We start from the raw sequence: 14,767 nt of genomic DNA, 5'->3' as shown, positions 1-14,767 counted from the left end.
CCTCCCTGAAGTGCAGCATGTGGAAGTATAGCCCTTGCCATGCCATGCAGCAGCAGTGGTACTGCTGATTGGCCAGGCAGGGAATGGGAGATTCATGTGCTCTGTGCCTGGGGAGGGAATCAAGCCTGAGCTGGAGCCAAGCTGCACCTGACAGTAATGGGCAGGCCGGAGGTCACAGGCCAGAAGCAGGTGGTAGAAGCTGCAGAGGGCAAATGTACGGGGTATAGGGCCAGAGTCAGAGCCACAGCAGCTGCCTGCCTGTCTTCCATTTGGCTTCATATGTTAATCTAAGATGAAGGGCTTTTTCCCCTGCTGATTTGGATGGGAGTGGGGGACCTCATCTTAGATTGAAGTAAATACAGGATTGATGTCTTTTCACCAATTTCTCAGGGTCCCAGAGTGATATCGAACATCCCATAGAATACTATTCATTCATGAAGCTATCTAAGGGCCAAGACATTTTTGGATGGAATACCTACTCCAGATATCTGTTTGGCCATTTGTCCAGCTGTCAGAATATCATACTTAATTCAAATCTGAAATCACTGCTTCTGACTTCAGTAATGTTGGCTGGTTGAATACTCCTTAAAGATATTGTCCCTTGGAAATTCAGCAAATTCTGATTATAAAGTAAGACATCTACGAAAAGGGGATATTGCTTGACATAGATGGTTCAGTAAACCATGGTCCAAAAATATTCAGTTATTTAAAGCATATTTCCTATTTCACTTTTTCTAAGGTTTACCTTGTAGCAGTTTCAGCTTGTCAGCATCTTGTGTTGTCCTGTTTGCTCTTCTTATATAATGCTAATGTGGTTCCTAAAAATCCTATTATTTACTAATTGGAGAGTAGTATTAATCTATTCCTCCATGAAAGCTCCTTTTTGAGCCTCTTTCAAAATGGTTCTTTCATCAGAGAGTTAGCAGGATTGCCTGCTTTTTCCCTCAGACCTTATGAAGAATCCCTTGCATTCGAGTATGAAGAGACTCTGGACATATGATAGTAGGCATCTGTCTGCCTCACAAGACAATAGAATAGTGCTGAGTGATGCATCAGAGGCACTTATACACATAACTTTTAATTTTCAGATACATCGGAGATCCACGGGTTAATTGACCCTGCTCTGTACAGGAGCTGATGTGCACCGCACTGCACCACTTGCGGTTGCATAAGCAGCAAAATGAATGGCAGTGCAGAGAAAATGGCAATGCTGCCATTTTCTTCATGCTGACATGCGTTTTGCTGCTTATGCAACAGTAAGTGGCGCCATGCCGGGCACTTTTCAAAGTGCCTGGTGCTGCGGTGCTTACACGTGTAAAAATGGCCCAGTTTACTGAACATGAAAGATAAAGTGAACCTGGAGTGACCTCTCCAGGGTTCAAAAGCCTGGGCAGTGTATATGGAGGCACTAAATTGCCTACACACCAGTGTCTTCCTCTCAGGCTTGCTGGATATGTGTATGGACCAGATAAATGCTGCTATGCAAAAACCCTGGTCTTGTGCATATGAGACGCATGCACCTGCAGTTTAATATGCACTGAAAATATCTTAAAGAACCATAGTCACTCCGGATTATATAATTGTTTAAGTTGGGAATAAGTATGTTCCTTTAAGTTTTAATATTTATTTGTATATTGGACCAAATTATTGTATTTATTTCTTTTATTTGGTTCAGGTTGGGACCCTGTAAGTGAACTTAGAATTTTGGAATTATTTTATAGATTTCATAGACATTAGGGTTGGAAGGAACCTTGAAAGATCATTGAGTCAAGCCCCTTGCCCGTGGGACAGGAAGTCAGCTGGGGTCATAGGATCCCAGCAAGATAAGCATCCAGATTTCTTTTGAAGGCGTTCAGTGTAGGTGATTGACCCACTTCCGATGGCAGGCTATTCCAGACCTTGGGGGCTCGGACAGTAAAGAAGTTCTTCCTTATGTCCAGCCTGAAACGGTCTTGCAGGAGTTTATAACCATTCAACCTTGTCATTCCTTGGGGTGCTCTGGTGAGCAATCGTTCCCCCAGATCCTGGTGAAAATTAGAAATCAAATAGGGCCTTATCAGATGTTCAGTTGCAACAGTTGCAAATCATTGGAATGGTGTGACTCATCCAGTTGAGTAAATGTTAAGGAGATAAGTGTCACCTGAAAGGAACCAATTTTGCAACACCAATAGGGCATGACACAGGCTAAACTGCTTGAAAATGCATCTGCATTTAACTGAACTTAGTAAGTGTTAAGTTAAACATGATATTATCCATGGATATATTTTTGTTCCCTGATAGAGTGGGTTTTTTCAATTCCTAATGGTGGGTATGTACTTTTATATTTTGATATATTGTTTGGAGGGAAAATATCTGAAACAAATTGTACTGAGAGTTTAAAGCTCTGTTCACATAATATTTTTACAGTCCTCCAGCAAGACTGCTGAAACATCAACATAATTATATGTACCATAATCCTGTTACTATAATATATATATAAGCCTTGAATAAGCCTACATATCCTGCTGTTCCTCTCTCTCTCTCTCTTTTTTTTTATATGTAAAATAAAGGTACAGCAGGATATGTAGGCTTATTGAAGCATTTTTCACATAGAAAGTATTGTACATCTTAAAATTGCACACCAAAAATAAGGATTTGTATTTCTACAGCACAATGATATATGGCCACCAGCTGGAAAAGCAAGAAAACAGTCTATGACTAAAAATCCAAAGATTGGAGGCATACCTTTAATTCCTATTCAACAAGAGAAAATTACTCCTAAAACCAGAGGAAGTACAGAGGTAAAGTAATAGTTAAAAAGTTGCTATTTCTTTGTCCTTCTTAGATAGTTCAGTCATAATTATCTCTTTGGAGTTGCATAAATGTAAGATATTGAGGCTTTTAATCTTATCATCCTTTGTATTGTTATGCTATTAAAGGAATATTTAGGATAATGTAATTAAATATATAATGACCAGCCTTGTGTCAACTCTATTGTAGTTTGATAAATTAACACTGGAGTTTTTAATAAGAGCTACCCATTAGAATTAATTGGGGGGGTTTTTAACCATGAAATGCAGTTACATCATTATGGTTTTATTTTAATAAAAGCCTTTAAGTGAAGCCCTTGTTTTGTGTGTACTCTACCATATCTTCTCCTCTCAAAACAAGTTATACAGTTTTAGATATAAATACTAGAAGTTTACCAGTAAGGATTCCATTTGCAAATCAAGTTCAGATGGAATTAACCACTGTATATTTCCTTTAAACTATTATTAGGCTTATGGAGGAATAGCACTGTGACTACAGTAATGGTTCTTTACAGCGACTACTCAAGTACTACAGACTCTTGGGACTAATGGCATTTCTCACTTTTAAAGTGTGTAGCTTCTACAATAAACTCTTAGAACCAATATGAGCACTTTTATCATAAGGGACTTCTATTAACTTTACTTTCCAGCTGAGAAAAATAATAATAAATGTACTTGTCTGCACAGACGTTGGAAGAGAAGATATCAAGGTGGGATTTACTCTTCTTAAAAATACATGGCTCTTCAATCCCTTTTTACATAAGGGAGAAGCATTGTTATACCCATTTTTCAGTTGAGAAAACAGGCACAAGGAGATTCAAGGAGTTATTTCATGTGGTCAGTCAGCAACCTAATAGCAGAGTTGGGGATACAGTTCAGTTATTTGGAGGCCAGTGGTCTTTCCACTAATCTACACGTCAGCAGATATATGTATGATACTGCCTCTTTGGGCAGTTCTGATATGTTTTCCTAGATGTTCATGGAGTACCAATTAATTTCAAGGGGGGGGAGAGTCATTTCTGCTACTCGGTATCCTATGCATAAGTTCAGTCTTGGATCTTCAAATATTACCTAGACATTCTTGCTGGGAGGGGAGGAGTAGTCTTCTATCAGGAGCTCCAGTGTGTTAGGCCAAACATCTGAGAGTTGTATGATTAGCATATCTGTAGTTAATGTTCAGAATGATAAGAGAGATTCCTGTGCACAGGTTTTAGATTTTAATATTTCACCAAGAATAGTTATTAAGAAAGAATCCTTTAACGCCTTAAAAGAAACCAAAATAGTGGAAAAAATTCACTAGCACTTGTTTTATATGTGTTGTTGGAATCCAAATTAGTTTTCTTTTGATACTAGATGCCTAATATGTTGAAAAAAACATTTAAATATATCCAACAGAGGGGTTGAATACCAAACTTATGGAGATAATATATGCAGTTGGGAATACGGCCTTTTTTTTTTTTAAATACAGAAGACTGCCTTAAGGCACTGGAAAGCAATGTCATTAGGTGCGAATAAAAAATAACTATAACACTTCTTTTGAAAAGCTCATGAACCTCATTTGCAGGACAAATTAGAAAGGCATACTTTAAAATGGGTATGTGGAAGGAAGGGCTCATTTCATATAAACAGAAAACGTGCAAGTTAAAAGATGAGGAAGAAGCATTAGGTCAAGTGAGTGACACATAGCTTAATTAGTCCCCTCCTATACGTTACATGTATATTATACAAAAATGTGTAACAACTCTATAGCAGGTTTCTAAGAGAAATTAGACCAACTTATAAAACCATGGGAAAAAAGAAGGCTGTATTAAGTGTTATACACTAAACAGACTGGAGAGCATAATATAAATTTCACTGGTTTTTACTTGAAGGAATTTTATTCTTACATGAACTAAGAAAGGATGTGGCAAAAAATAAGTTTTAAACATGTTTGTTTAAATTAAAATGTAAAGTTAATGAGAAAATAGGCTTAAGAATGTATGGGTGCATGGGCGTGCATCAGCATGTGTGTAATATAATATATTAAATTATTGCAGAGCAATTATTGCAGAGCAGATACTTTCCATAGGTGATTGCTACCTTAGGCCTATTTGCATATTCATATGGAGAAATTCTGGAAAAAAGAGAGCCCACAGTACTCAGTAGAGCAAAAGATATATATATGAAAGGTAAACCATATTTTATGTCAAAAGATGCAAAATTGAAACTTGGTTTTCTAAATGTTTTAAATGGAACTGCATTTCCCTAGATTAAATTTCAAGAATGCAATTTCATTTTGTGGCTTGCTGACATTTAAAAAGCACTCAAACCATGTTACTGCAACATTTGATCAAAACAGAATACTCAGAATACTTAAAGTTCCCTAAGAAATATCCTATGAAAATTGTTTTATGTATATTGATGTACAAGTTAAATTTTCAGGGCCATCAAGACTATTAATTGAAAACAAGTGACTGACGAATGCTGTTCTCATTACTGTTTTGCTTGTAGAAGCACTTGGAAGAATTTCATAATATGTATGAAAATGTCCACAGATATTAGATAGAGTGGAACTAGCCAACTCATCACATTTTGGGATGTTTTCTTAATTCCCCTGCACACCTGAATGTTTTACATAGCATGATGGAATTACCTGTAGTCCATTACAGAGGGGGTATCAAGGAGCAGATTTTCAACAAAAACAAAATTGTTATCAATGGAACTTTTGACAATGTAATATGTGAGAGATTACAGAAATTGAAGGTTTGCTTGTGGCCACATTAAAAAATTCTAGCCCGTGTGAGACTGTGAAGACTCTGTGCTTCAGTTATGACCTCACCCCATGTATCAGACTACCACATACATTCATAGCTCTGTTACTTTAGAGCAGGGGTGCTCAATCCATGGCCAGTGGGCCAAATCTGGCCCCTGGAGCCTTGTCATCCAACCTGGTTGGGCTCCCTATGAGTCCAGAAATTTGGCAGTGGGATGTGGTGGCACTGCTTCCCTACTGCCAAACTTCTGGACCCATGGGGAGCCCTAGGCTCTGAATGCTAGGTAGTGAACCAATCCCAGCACACAGAGCCAGTCACATGGCCCAATTTCAGTGTGCATGGCCAGGAGGAGGGATGCCAGGCCTCAGGGCTTAATCACAGTGCACAGGGGACAGCAATCTGAATCGAATCTCTCCCAATCAAATCAGAACCATCTGAATTGATTTGGAGAGATTTGGAACGATTTGATGGTTTGGACATAGACAGCTTTAAATGTTTTTTCTACATACCTCAAGGTACCAGGTGGGCTGTGAATGCTGAGATGCTGCGGTGGATGATGTATCCCATGGAAGCATGGGGGGGTGGTCCCCAGCATGCTCAGCAGCAGACCTGGAAGTGGACCAGAACCACTTCTGGTCCACTTCTGGGTCTGCCAGGGAGCGTGTGGGGAACTCCCCCCCAGCTTGGTGACTGGTGCCTCCTTGGTCTTGGCGGGGCACCCTGCTGCCGCCAATCGCCAAGCCAAGGGGGCATGGGGGGTCCCCTGCACACTCGGTGGTGGACTGGAATGTCCACTTCTTGGTTCACTGCCAAGCATACTTCATCCACCCCACCATTGCAGCATTCATGAGATGCGCCTGGTACCTCAAGGTATGTAGAAAAAATATTTAAAGTTGCATCTATGGTAATATCACTGATTTTCTGAATCAGCATCAAATCTTTAGATTTGGATTTGGCTGAATCGAATTGGGACAGTGATCTGAATCAACTAATCGAATCGCTGTCTCTGATTCAGGCCAAATCTGAATCCAAATGGAATATGGCCTGTTTCACACACCCCTACTGTTTAGGGCACCTTTTCTAGCTCCCTCCCCATATGGGTTGAGCAGAGTGGATCATAAATGGGTCTGCTCAGTCAGGATAGCAATTTACCAATTGCATACCTGTCTCAGTTCCAAGTACAAAACAAACATACACAGTCACCTCTGTGTAAGCATGTGACTAAGGGTTCCAGTTCCAGATGACTTTTATTTTTAGTTTTAGAACTTTATTACTCTGGAAATCTCACTCATGAGCTTATTGCCATGAGTCACCCTACCAGGAGTACAAGACTGTAGACAGCATCACTCAAGGTGCTTGGTGTAGCGCACAAAGCCCTCTACCACATCAAGGTTGTGGTCCTTGGGAAGATTGCAAAAAAGACGCAAGGTATGTCCTGTTGAAAGTGTTGCACTCATCTTCTTCCCTCTAGCAGGGTGCTCACAGTTAACTGACCAGATGAATGAGGCCAGTGTCACAAAATAAAGATGTTGGTATTTATTTGAGGAATTATATGATCTTGTGCCCTATGTCTGAACATAGCAGCACTGTCACAAATTCACCCCAAAACCAAGTTACCTATGGGATTCACCATGTGGCATGCATGGGTATTCTCCCAAATCAGACTTATTCTAAGCTGTTTAGTCTATTATTTGTTGCTATTCTGAAGCTGGATTCAGTATGGTCATTTTCATATTAGTATGTATTATAGTATTTGATATAAATCTACAGTTGTAATTTTATGATGAAACTAGAAGATTATCAAGTGAGGTATTGAGCACAGACCCAAGACATTGTGTGTGTGTAATGGAAAACTCAACTCCTCTATAGAAAAGGTGTACCTGCCAGCCAGAGGATTTTGAGATACCTTACCTTAGGAAAACAAAAAAAAAATTGGAGGATTCTGGTGACTTGCAAGCAATTAGAGTAATGCTGAAGGGTTGGAGCAAGGAGTGCTAGCTTTGGAGGCTTATTACAGTCTAGCTAGGACAGAATCATGGTGTTTTAGGTTTTTCCTAAGGTGTAGAAGTGTCCCAGGCCCTAAGCCATGGCTGGTAGTATCAGCAGGAAGGTTGATCTCTAAAAACACTGCCAGAACTCTCCAGAAGCCTAGGGTATAACCAAGATGAGAGAGTAAGAAACTATGCTTATTTTGTTTTTCTGTCTTCAAACATATTCAGTTTTGCTTGTATAGTTTTTCTACCCTCTATTGTTTTGTTGTTCTTCCTTCCTGTCTTCTTGTTCTTGTATCCTAATTCTTTTGTAGTTTTGTCTCTTTACTGGTTTTCTGTGAATGGAGTGACCTTTGGCCAAGCACTAAAACAGGCTAGCCCTTTCAACGAAAAGAGGGACCTACATTTTTTTTCATAACCCAAAGGGGAAGCTGCCTAGGCAGCTGTTGGGTCCAGTGTAAGGGCAGTGAGGCTGAAGTTTGTGGCTCAGGGACAGAGGCAACTCAAGCAGGGTGTTGTAGGGCCCAGGGTAAATCAGCCCATGTGGGGCCCTGCCCCCTCCCCAATCCCACATGGCCTGGACCAGAAGAAGCTGCCACCACCATTGGCAGCATCGGCGGGGGGAAGAGGGGTGAATGGCTGGACATGAAGCTGGTGGCAGAGTCACTGCAGCCACTCTGCCCAGCTCCACGGGGCCCCCCAAAGCATGGGCCCAAGGCAGTCACCCCAATTTGCTCCCCCCCAACCCAGGGATGGCCCTGGTCAGGGAACTATCCCAGGACAACCTCAGTCAGTTCCTTGGGACAAGTGGTAGAGTAGAGGAGAGAAACCTAGGGCTCTGGGAGTCCTCTGCCAAAACGTTTGTGACAAACATCCAGCTCATTCTGTTATCAGGGAGACCCTTTTGTACTTAAAAAGAACAAAGAGCTTCTTTCTAAGAGTTTGTCCTTGGTGGATTTTTTTATGCGAGTAGTTGACTCAGTCTGCTTTTAGGAATTAGAATAAGGCATTAAAAATGTAAAAAATGTTTATATGTATCCAGCTGGATCACCTGGTAAGTAATCAAAGCTGTTGCAATATTATCAGCATTAGCTGCCTGCTTTTCTAAGTTATATAAGTAATGTGCCAGGTTTTGCTGCTGTACAACATTAAAATTAAGTCTAAGATGCTAGGTTGAAAAACAGATTTTCTGAGTATCTGAAAATAAATGTCTATATTCCAATGATTCAGTGTGTTTAATTTGGTAGTCTAAAGATTATTTCCATGTTCAGATGTATAATTTACATGGAAAATAAGTAAGAACTGCCTATTAAATCATAAGAACATAAATTGTAGAAATTCAGAACGATCAGCTATGCTGCTGCAGCTCTTCAACAAAATTGATTTTCTTGTAAGCTGTTATGTAAACCTAATGAGCAAAAATTGCAATCTAAATATTATTGAATACTGCGTTAATTTGAACCATTTTATTTCTCTGTCCTTGTTTGTTCAGGATATACAATTGGAATCTGGAAAGCTAAAGCTCAATAAGCAATATGAAAATGACTTAATGGAAGAAAAAAAGAACCTAAAAGAAAAAGCATCTATAGTGGCACAGTGCCTGGAACGAAAAGAGGAGACAGCGCAAAATCATGCAAAGAAGCATCGGAACTTGATCTTCGTTGAGGACACAGGTGCCAACGTAACTGACTTTCACCAAAAACATTTTAAAGAGGCAAAGGCAGCAAAGAAAAAGAAGAACAAAACAAACAAATCTAATTTGGAACCAGATAACAAATTACCATCAGATGTTATTCAGGAACTAACAACAGTTCTGCAGAAAAACAAAGTCCTTCCAGAAGAAACCTACATCTGATTTTTCTAAGACTTGGATGGTCAAAAACCAGATTATTTCATATGACAAATAGCTGTGTTTTTATTTTTAACTGTGTGTACAATTTCTACAGTGTAGAGACTATACAGTTGTTTATACACAGCTCTTGGTTTACGAATGGTAATTATGTAGATGATGTGTGATATAATATAGATTTAAATTAAGAGCTTTTGAAAGTTTTGAATTTATAAAATTCCATGAATGAAATGTGCAAATTTGAAGTTGCTGGAATATTTTTCTTTCCATGTACTTGATAGATGCTTTGATTTCGTTCATAATTTTTAAGTGCAGCATTTAAGTTAAGAGTAATGTTTTTAAGCACTCTTAACTATTGTGTATGTTGTTTCTAGGCTGAGAAGTAGACAAAATTTAGTGGGGGAGGAGAGGAAGAAAGACAGGCCAAAATGCACTGTATTAGCCAAGAACTTTATTTTTTGTAGTTGTCTAACACTAGATAAAAATAAATAACATGCCATCAAATTTGATGACAATGTATGTATTTTAGGTATTTGTAAAAATATAAAGTATATTTGTTTACATATACATGGTGTCTGACATAGTCATCTCAGTAAAACAAAACAAGAAGAAATCAAGGTGTTAGCTTTAGTATGTCTAAACTGTTTCTATATAATACATATCAAAGTTGTTTGTTTACAGGTAAGGGAAGGGGAAAATTGTGGAAGAAATAAAAACAAAAGGAGACAAATGCCAATTTTTCAAGCAGCCTCATCTTGACTTCTGTATTTGTTTATGGTATCTTCTATCTGCTCAGCAGACTGAAATAAATTTAAAGGAAACTTTCTAGGTGATGGGTTGATTATCCGATTAGGAGTGCGAGGGTGCAACCTTTCATCTCTAAAGTCACTCTTGAATGTGGCTGCTTTGTAACTGAGGCGGGTTGCTACCTGATGGCTGTTCTATAATCAAATGCAAAACAAATTTTCTAATGAACAGATGGTTCTGTCACAAAAACACCCATAAAATTGCCACCAATTCATCCATCACAGAATAACCAAATATTAAATAAGCATGGAGAATAACCCCTCCTTTCACCTTTTAGAGGTGGTCCTACCAAATCAAGGTTGAACAATACACTGATTTTGAGGCATTTTAAAAGCTTAAAATGCTTCAATCTCCTCTGTAGCCTATTCAGAGGCTAAAAAGAAGCTTTGTATTCCTAGATTATCCATCTTGCATCTTTTATGAGCACTGAAGGGACATTTTCTGTACACCATCAAAATAGATAGCATGAAATAGTAAAACATTTAAATTGAAAAAATATTTTCTGTATTTTTCTCCCCCTTTTTTAAACCATTACCATATTTTGTGATAATAGAAATCTGCATGCTGCCTTTCACTGATGTTAATGGATGCCACAACTGCTGTGACATCAGTTACTTCTCATGGTGCTTAGCACTGCACGAATGATATTGGAGAAAGTTGTCATCTGTACTAAAGTTCCTTGTTAATCTACATATGCTGCAAAGAGATATTGAATAATTACAATATTTAATGTGGTTTTTATTTTTAATAGTGTTATGGAATATAGTGAAGAATTCTTCTCTTGCTCACTTTGCACTAAAGCACCATCTGACCCATTCTTAAATATAAAGCATGTTTACACACACTTATTTTCCCAGTGCACTATTGGTGGTAGTGTTAGCACCAATTCAGGTCTTCTCAGTTATTAAGGAATGTGTTTAAAAAGCTTTTTAACATGAACTGAAGTCTTGTTGACTACAACCATTGCTTAATGCTACTAAGTACATTCTTAAATGCTTCTCTGGATCAGGGCTTATATATCTTCTGCTCCAGGAAAGATGCAAGTGTTCACTTTATCTGTCTGAGGCTATTCGTGAATTCACAGTTTACAATAATTCATTTACTCTTAAATTATTTTTAGTGTGTAAATTATGCACTAATTGCATCCCATCTTGTATAACATCACTAAGGCCGAGAGTCACTGTAATGCAGAATTTCTCGTATACCATGAATGGAATTAAAAAAGTAATATAAGGTGCACTGAGATGAGTGACCCAAATAAGAGAATGACTTTTCCCATTTTAACTTAACTAAATACTTCAAGAAAGCCCTACCTTTTTTAGAAAGGAGCTTGCAGGTGGTATGGTATCTGTACAATTGCTGTAAAGGATACTAAAATTAAAGTGTAACATTGTTTACATGGAGGGAAACAAAAAGCTGAACATTTACTCCTCAATTGTGGTTAAACTGATGTTCCTTAAGACTCTGGAATCATCTTCTACTGTTTTCTATATACATTCACATATGTACATGATTTGAATGCCAAAATTATTTAACTTAAATATAACTTCTGTAATGAATGTTAACTCACTTAAAATGCATTACCTTTGAATGTCTTTGTACTTGAACCATTATCACATATTCCATCTGTTTTGCACTATGTGTTTGAGACTCATCTAAGAACTGAACACTGTGTGTAAAAATATCTGAATGGCTGCTGATTTTTTGTTGTTTATAAAATATGCTGAAATAATAAGGGAATTGTAATTTCTATTGAATAAATAGTGTTTGTCTAAGTTTTATCATCACTTCAGAAAATAATGTAATCAAGCTATGTACAAATGTTGAGGCCCTATTTCAACATCTGTAATTTTTACAATGGCCTCATGCGGCTAGTATTATTTATCCTCATTTTATAGATGAAGAAATAACAGTTCCAGGAAATTAAGTGGGCTACACAAAGCAGAAGAATGGCAAGGCTGGGATTAAAATTTAGGAACATGTAAATCTCAGCCCCTGGGTTCTTTTATTAGATTCCAGCAACCTCCTTAGTTAGAAAATAGTTAAGTAAACGTAAGTAAATGTTATTTATACTAATCTTCCACACAATATCTGTTCACTTTGCATTTTCATCTTTAAAGAGAAAAACTCTTTAATACAGTTAGTACAACAAAGTCAATAGGGCTACTATTTTAAGCATAATCACCTATAGTACGTTTACAGCAAGTTTAAATAGAAGAATCTTTATTGTGCATGGAGAGGGTGCAAAGAACATAGCCTTTTCATGTCCTAAGTTAAATTTTCATGTTATAAGCATTACTTGTTGACTTATAAAACTGTGCCAGTCACTGAAAGAGTACTGCTTGGAAACCACACAATAGTGTTTTTATCATTGTATTTCAGCCATAATTGCTTTATTTCACTAGTTCAGAAATGGAATTCTACTTTCTGAACTTCTGTATCTGACCAGTCGTCATACTGGCAAAAGTAAGCTCCCTATGCTTTGTTTACTGAAGTTGGTGTTATTTAGGACCAGATCGTGTTCTATGGCATGCCTTGGCAACCTACAGCCCCTGGGCTGAATTCAGCTGGCAAAGTGATTGGATTAATCTCAAAATTGCATGGCATGGGGCAGTGGGAATGGAGGGTCAGAGTTCAGTGGTACATAGCTCTGCCTGTCATCTTCACCATGCACTGTGGTGCTTGTCCCCTCTGCACCACCTGCTTCTACAGTCTGCTCTCTATTCCCACCTCTGCCCCTATTGCAGGTGCTACAATTCATTACTTATGAATTTGCCCTTTCCAACTATTGCTGTGGTTAGGATGGAGTGGTGTGTCTAAAAGCACAATTATCTGCCTCTGTCTGTGGAGGGGAACACTGCAGAGGGGAATGGTGGCTTGGACAGTTGCTGCCTTTTGCTTTATATACATATTAGGGCTGTGCAAAGCTTTGGTCACTGATTTGATTTGGCAGAGATTTGGCATGATTTGGTAGTCAAATCTCTGAATCTGAATTGAATCAGGAGACCCTTTAATCTCTCCGAGTCAAATTGGAACCCTCCAGATCTATTTGGAGAGATTAGGAAAGATTTGACGATTCAGACATAGATGCAGTTTTAAATGTTTTTTCTACATACCTTGAGGGTACCAGGGGGCTTGTGAATGGTGGGGCGGATGGAGCGTCCCATGGGAGTGCGGGGGGGTGGTCCCCAGTGTGCTCAGCAGCAGACCCAGAAGTGAACCAGAAGCACATCTGGTCCATTTCTGGGTCTGCCAGGGAGTGCGTGGGCCCACCCTCCCCGGCTCAGTGACTGGGTCTGGGGGGGCACTTGGGGTCCCCCTGTGGCTGATTACCAAGCCAGGCAGACATGGGGGGGGCGGGGGGAACAGGACGATCCCCAGCAGACTTGGAAGTGGACCAGAAGTACTTCCAGTCCACTTCCGGATTCACCACTGAGCATTCAGGTGCCCCCCCCATGCTCCTGTGGGACACACCATCCACCCCAGCATCGTAGCATTCCCAAGCCACACCTGGTACCTCAAGGTATGTGTAAAAAATATTTAAAGCTGTGTCTATGGCTGAATTGCGGATTGGCCGAATCAGCATCAAATCTTTAGATTTGGATTGGGCCAAATTGAATTGGGGACAGGGATCTGAATCAACAAATCAAATCACTGTCCCCAATTCAGGTTGAATCCAAATCCGAATTGAATACGGCCCATTTTGTACACTTCTAGTACATATTAGCCACCAAGAAATCCTGTGAGGTTTTCTTCAAAGTTAAACCTAGGGATTTGCATGGTGTATGTGTTGCCTATGGTTTCTGTAAGAGGAGGATGTAAATCTAGTACATTAACCTCTACCAAGCTTCCCTCTAAGCTGTGCGTGTGCACAGCACCAATAAAAAATCTTACCGTGCAGTAATTCTTTAATGCTGCACACCTGCCCAGAGAGGAGCTGGGATGCAGCTTCCTGTAAACTTTGGGTGCCGAGTGCAGCGGAGGCACTGGTGCTGGCACAGGACACTTACCAGTGATAAGCTCACTCCTCGTGTGGGTCAGGCAACAGCTCCTCCCTGAGGTGAGGCGAGACTGGGGTTCGGGCAGGGACAGAGGCAGAGCCAGCTCCACTGGCTCCAGGGAACTGCTCCACTCTCCAGCCCTGATGCCATGTGCCTCCTCGCTCCCTGAAGTGGGGACGGGGGCTTGGGCTGGGGAGTCCTGAATGCAGATGGGGAAGTGCTCCCCTGCAAATGGCACACAATGCTCTGAGCTGAAGCAAGGAGGCAGGGATGCTGGTGGGATGCTGAGCTGATGGGGTGAGAGAATTGGAATTCCAGGCTTGCAGGTCAGGTACTCTGACATGATCTCAGAAGAGAAGGGGATAAAGCAGGTGAAACCTGATTCTTCCCCCACATGAGGCACTGGTGGAAATCAGGAAGGGGAGCCACCCTGTGCAGGGTTAGTGGTGCCAAGCTGAGTGAGTGATAAATGTCCCATGTTTCCAGCACGTTGGAGTTTGCAGGTGTTTTTCCTATATTGAGATTGTCATTCCCCCAAGGCCTGCCGGCCCAAACTTTTGTAACATCAGAATATTTG

The 14,767-nt window shown here is 39.8% G+C and overlaps 1 protein-coding gene across 1 annotated transcript in view; it reads left to right on the top strand.

The window, feature by feature from the left end:
- Positions 1 to 11,964, top strand: part of ARAP2 (ArfGAP with RhoGAP domain, ankyrin repeat and PH domain 2) — a 258,101-nt gene extending 246,137 nt beyond the window's left edge. Inside the window, exons 32-33 of the mRNA XM_019526331.1 lie at positions 2,649 to 2,780; positions 9,026 to 11,964. Coding sequence (XP_019381876.1) covers positions 2,649 to 2,780; positions 9,026 to 9,388 — 495 coding nt within the window. The 3' untranslated portion in view covers positions 9,389 to 11,964. The remainder of the gene's footprint in view (positions 1 to 2,648; positions 2,781 to 9,025) is intronic.
- Positions 11,965 to 14,767: the final 2,803 nt, after the last annotated feature.

This window comes from Gavialis gangeticus, unplaced genomic scaffold (genome assembly GCF_001723915.1).
Source record: "Gavialis gangeticus isolate Ggan-Ray unplaced genomic scaffold, GavGan_comp1, whole genome shotgun sequence".
NCBI lineage: Eukaryota > Metazoa > Chordata > Crocodylia > Gavialidae > Gavialis > Gavialis gangeticus.
The sequence above is the reverse complement of the archived record's forward strand: the minus strand, read 5'-3'. Positions and strand labels throughout refer to the sequence as shown.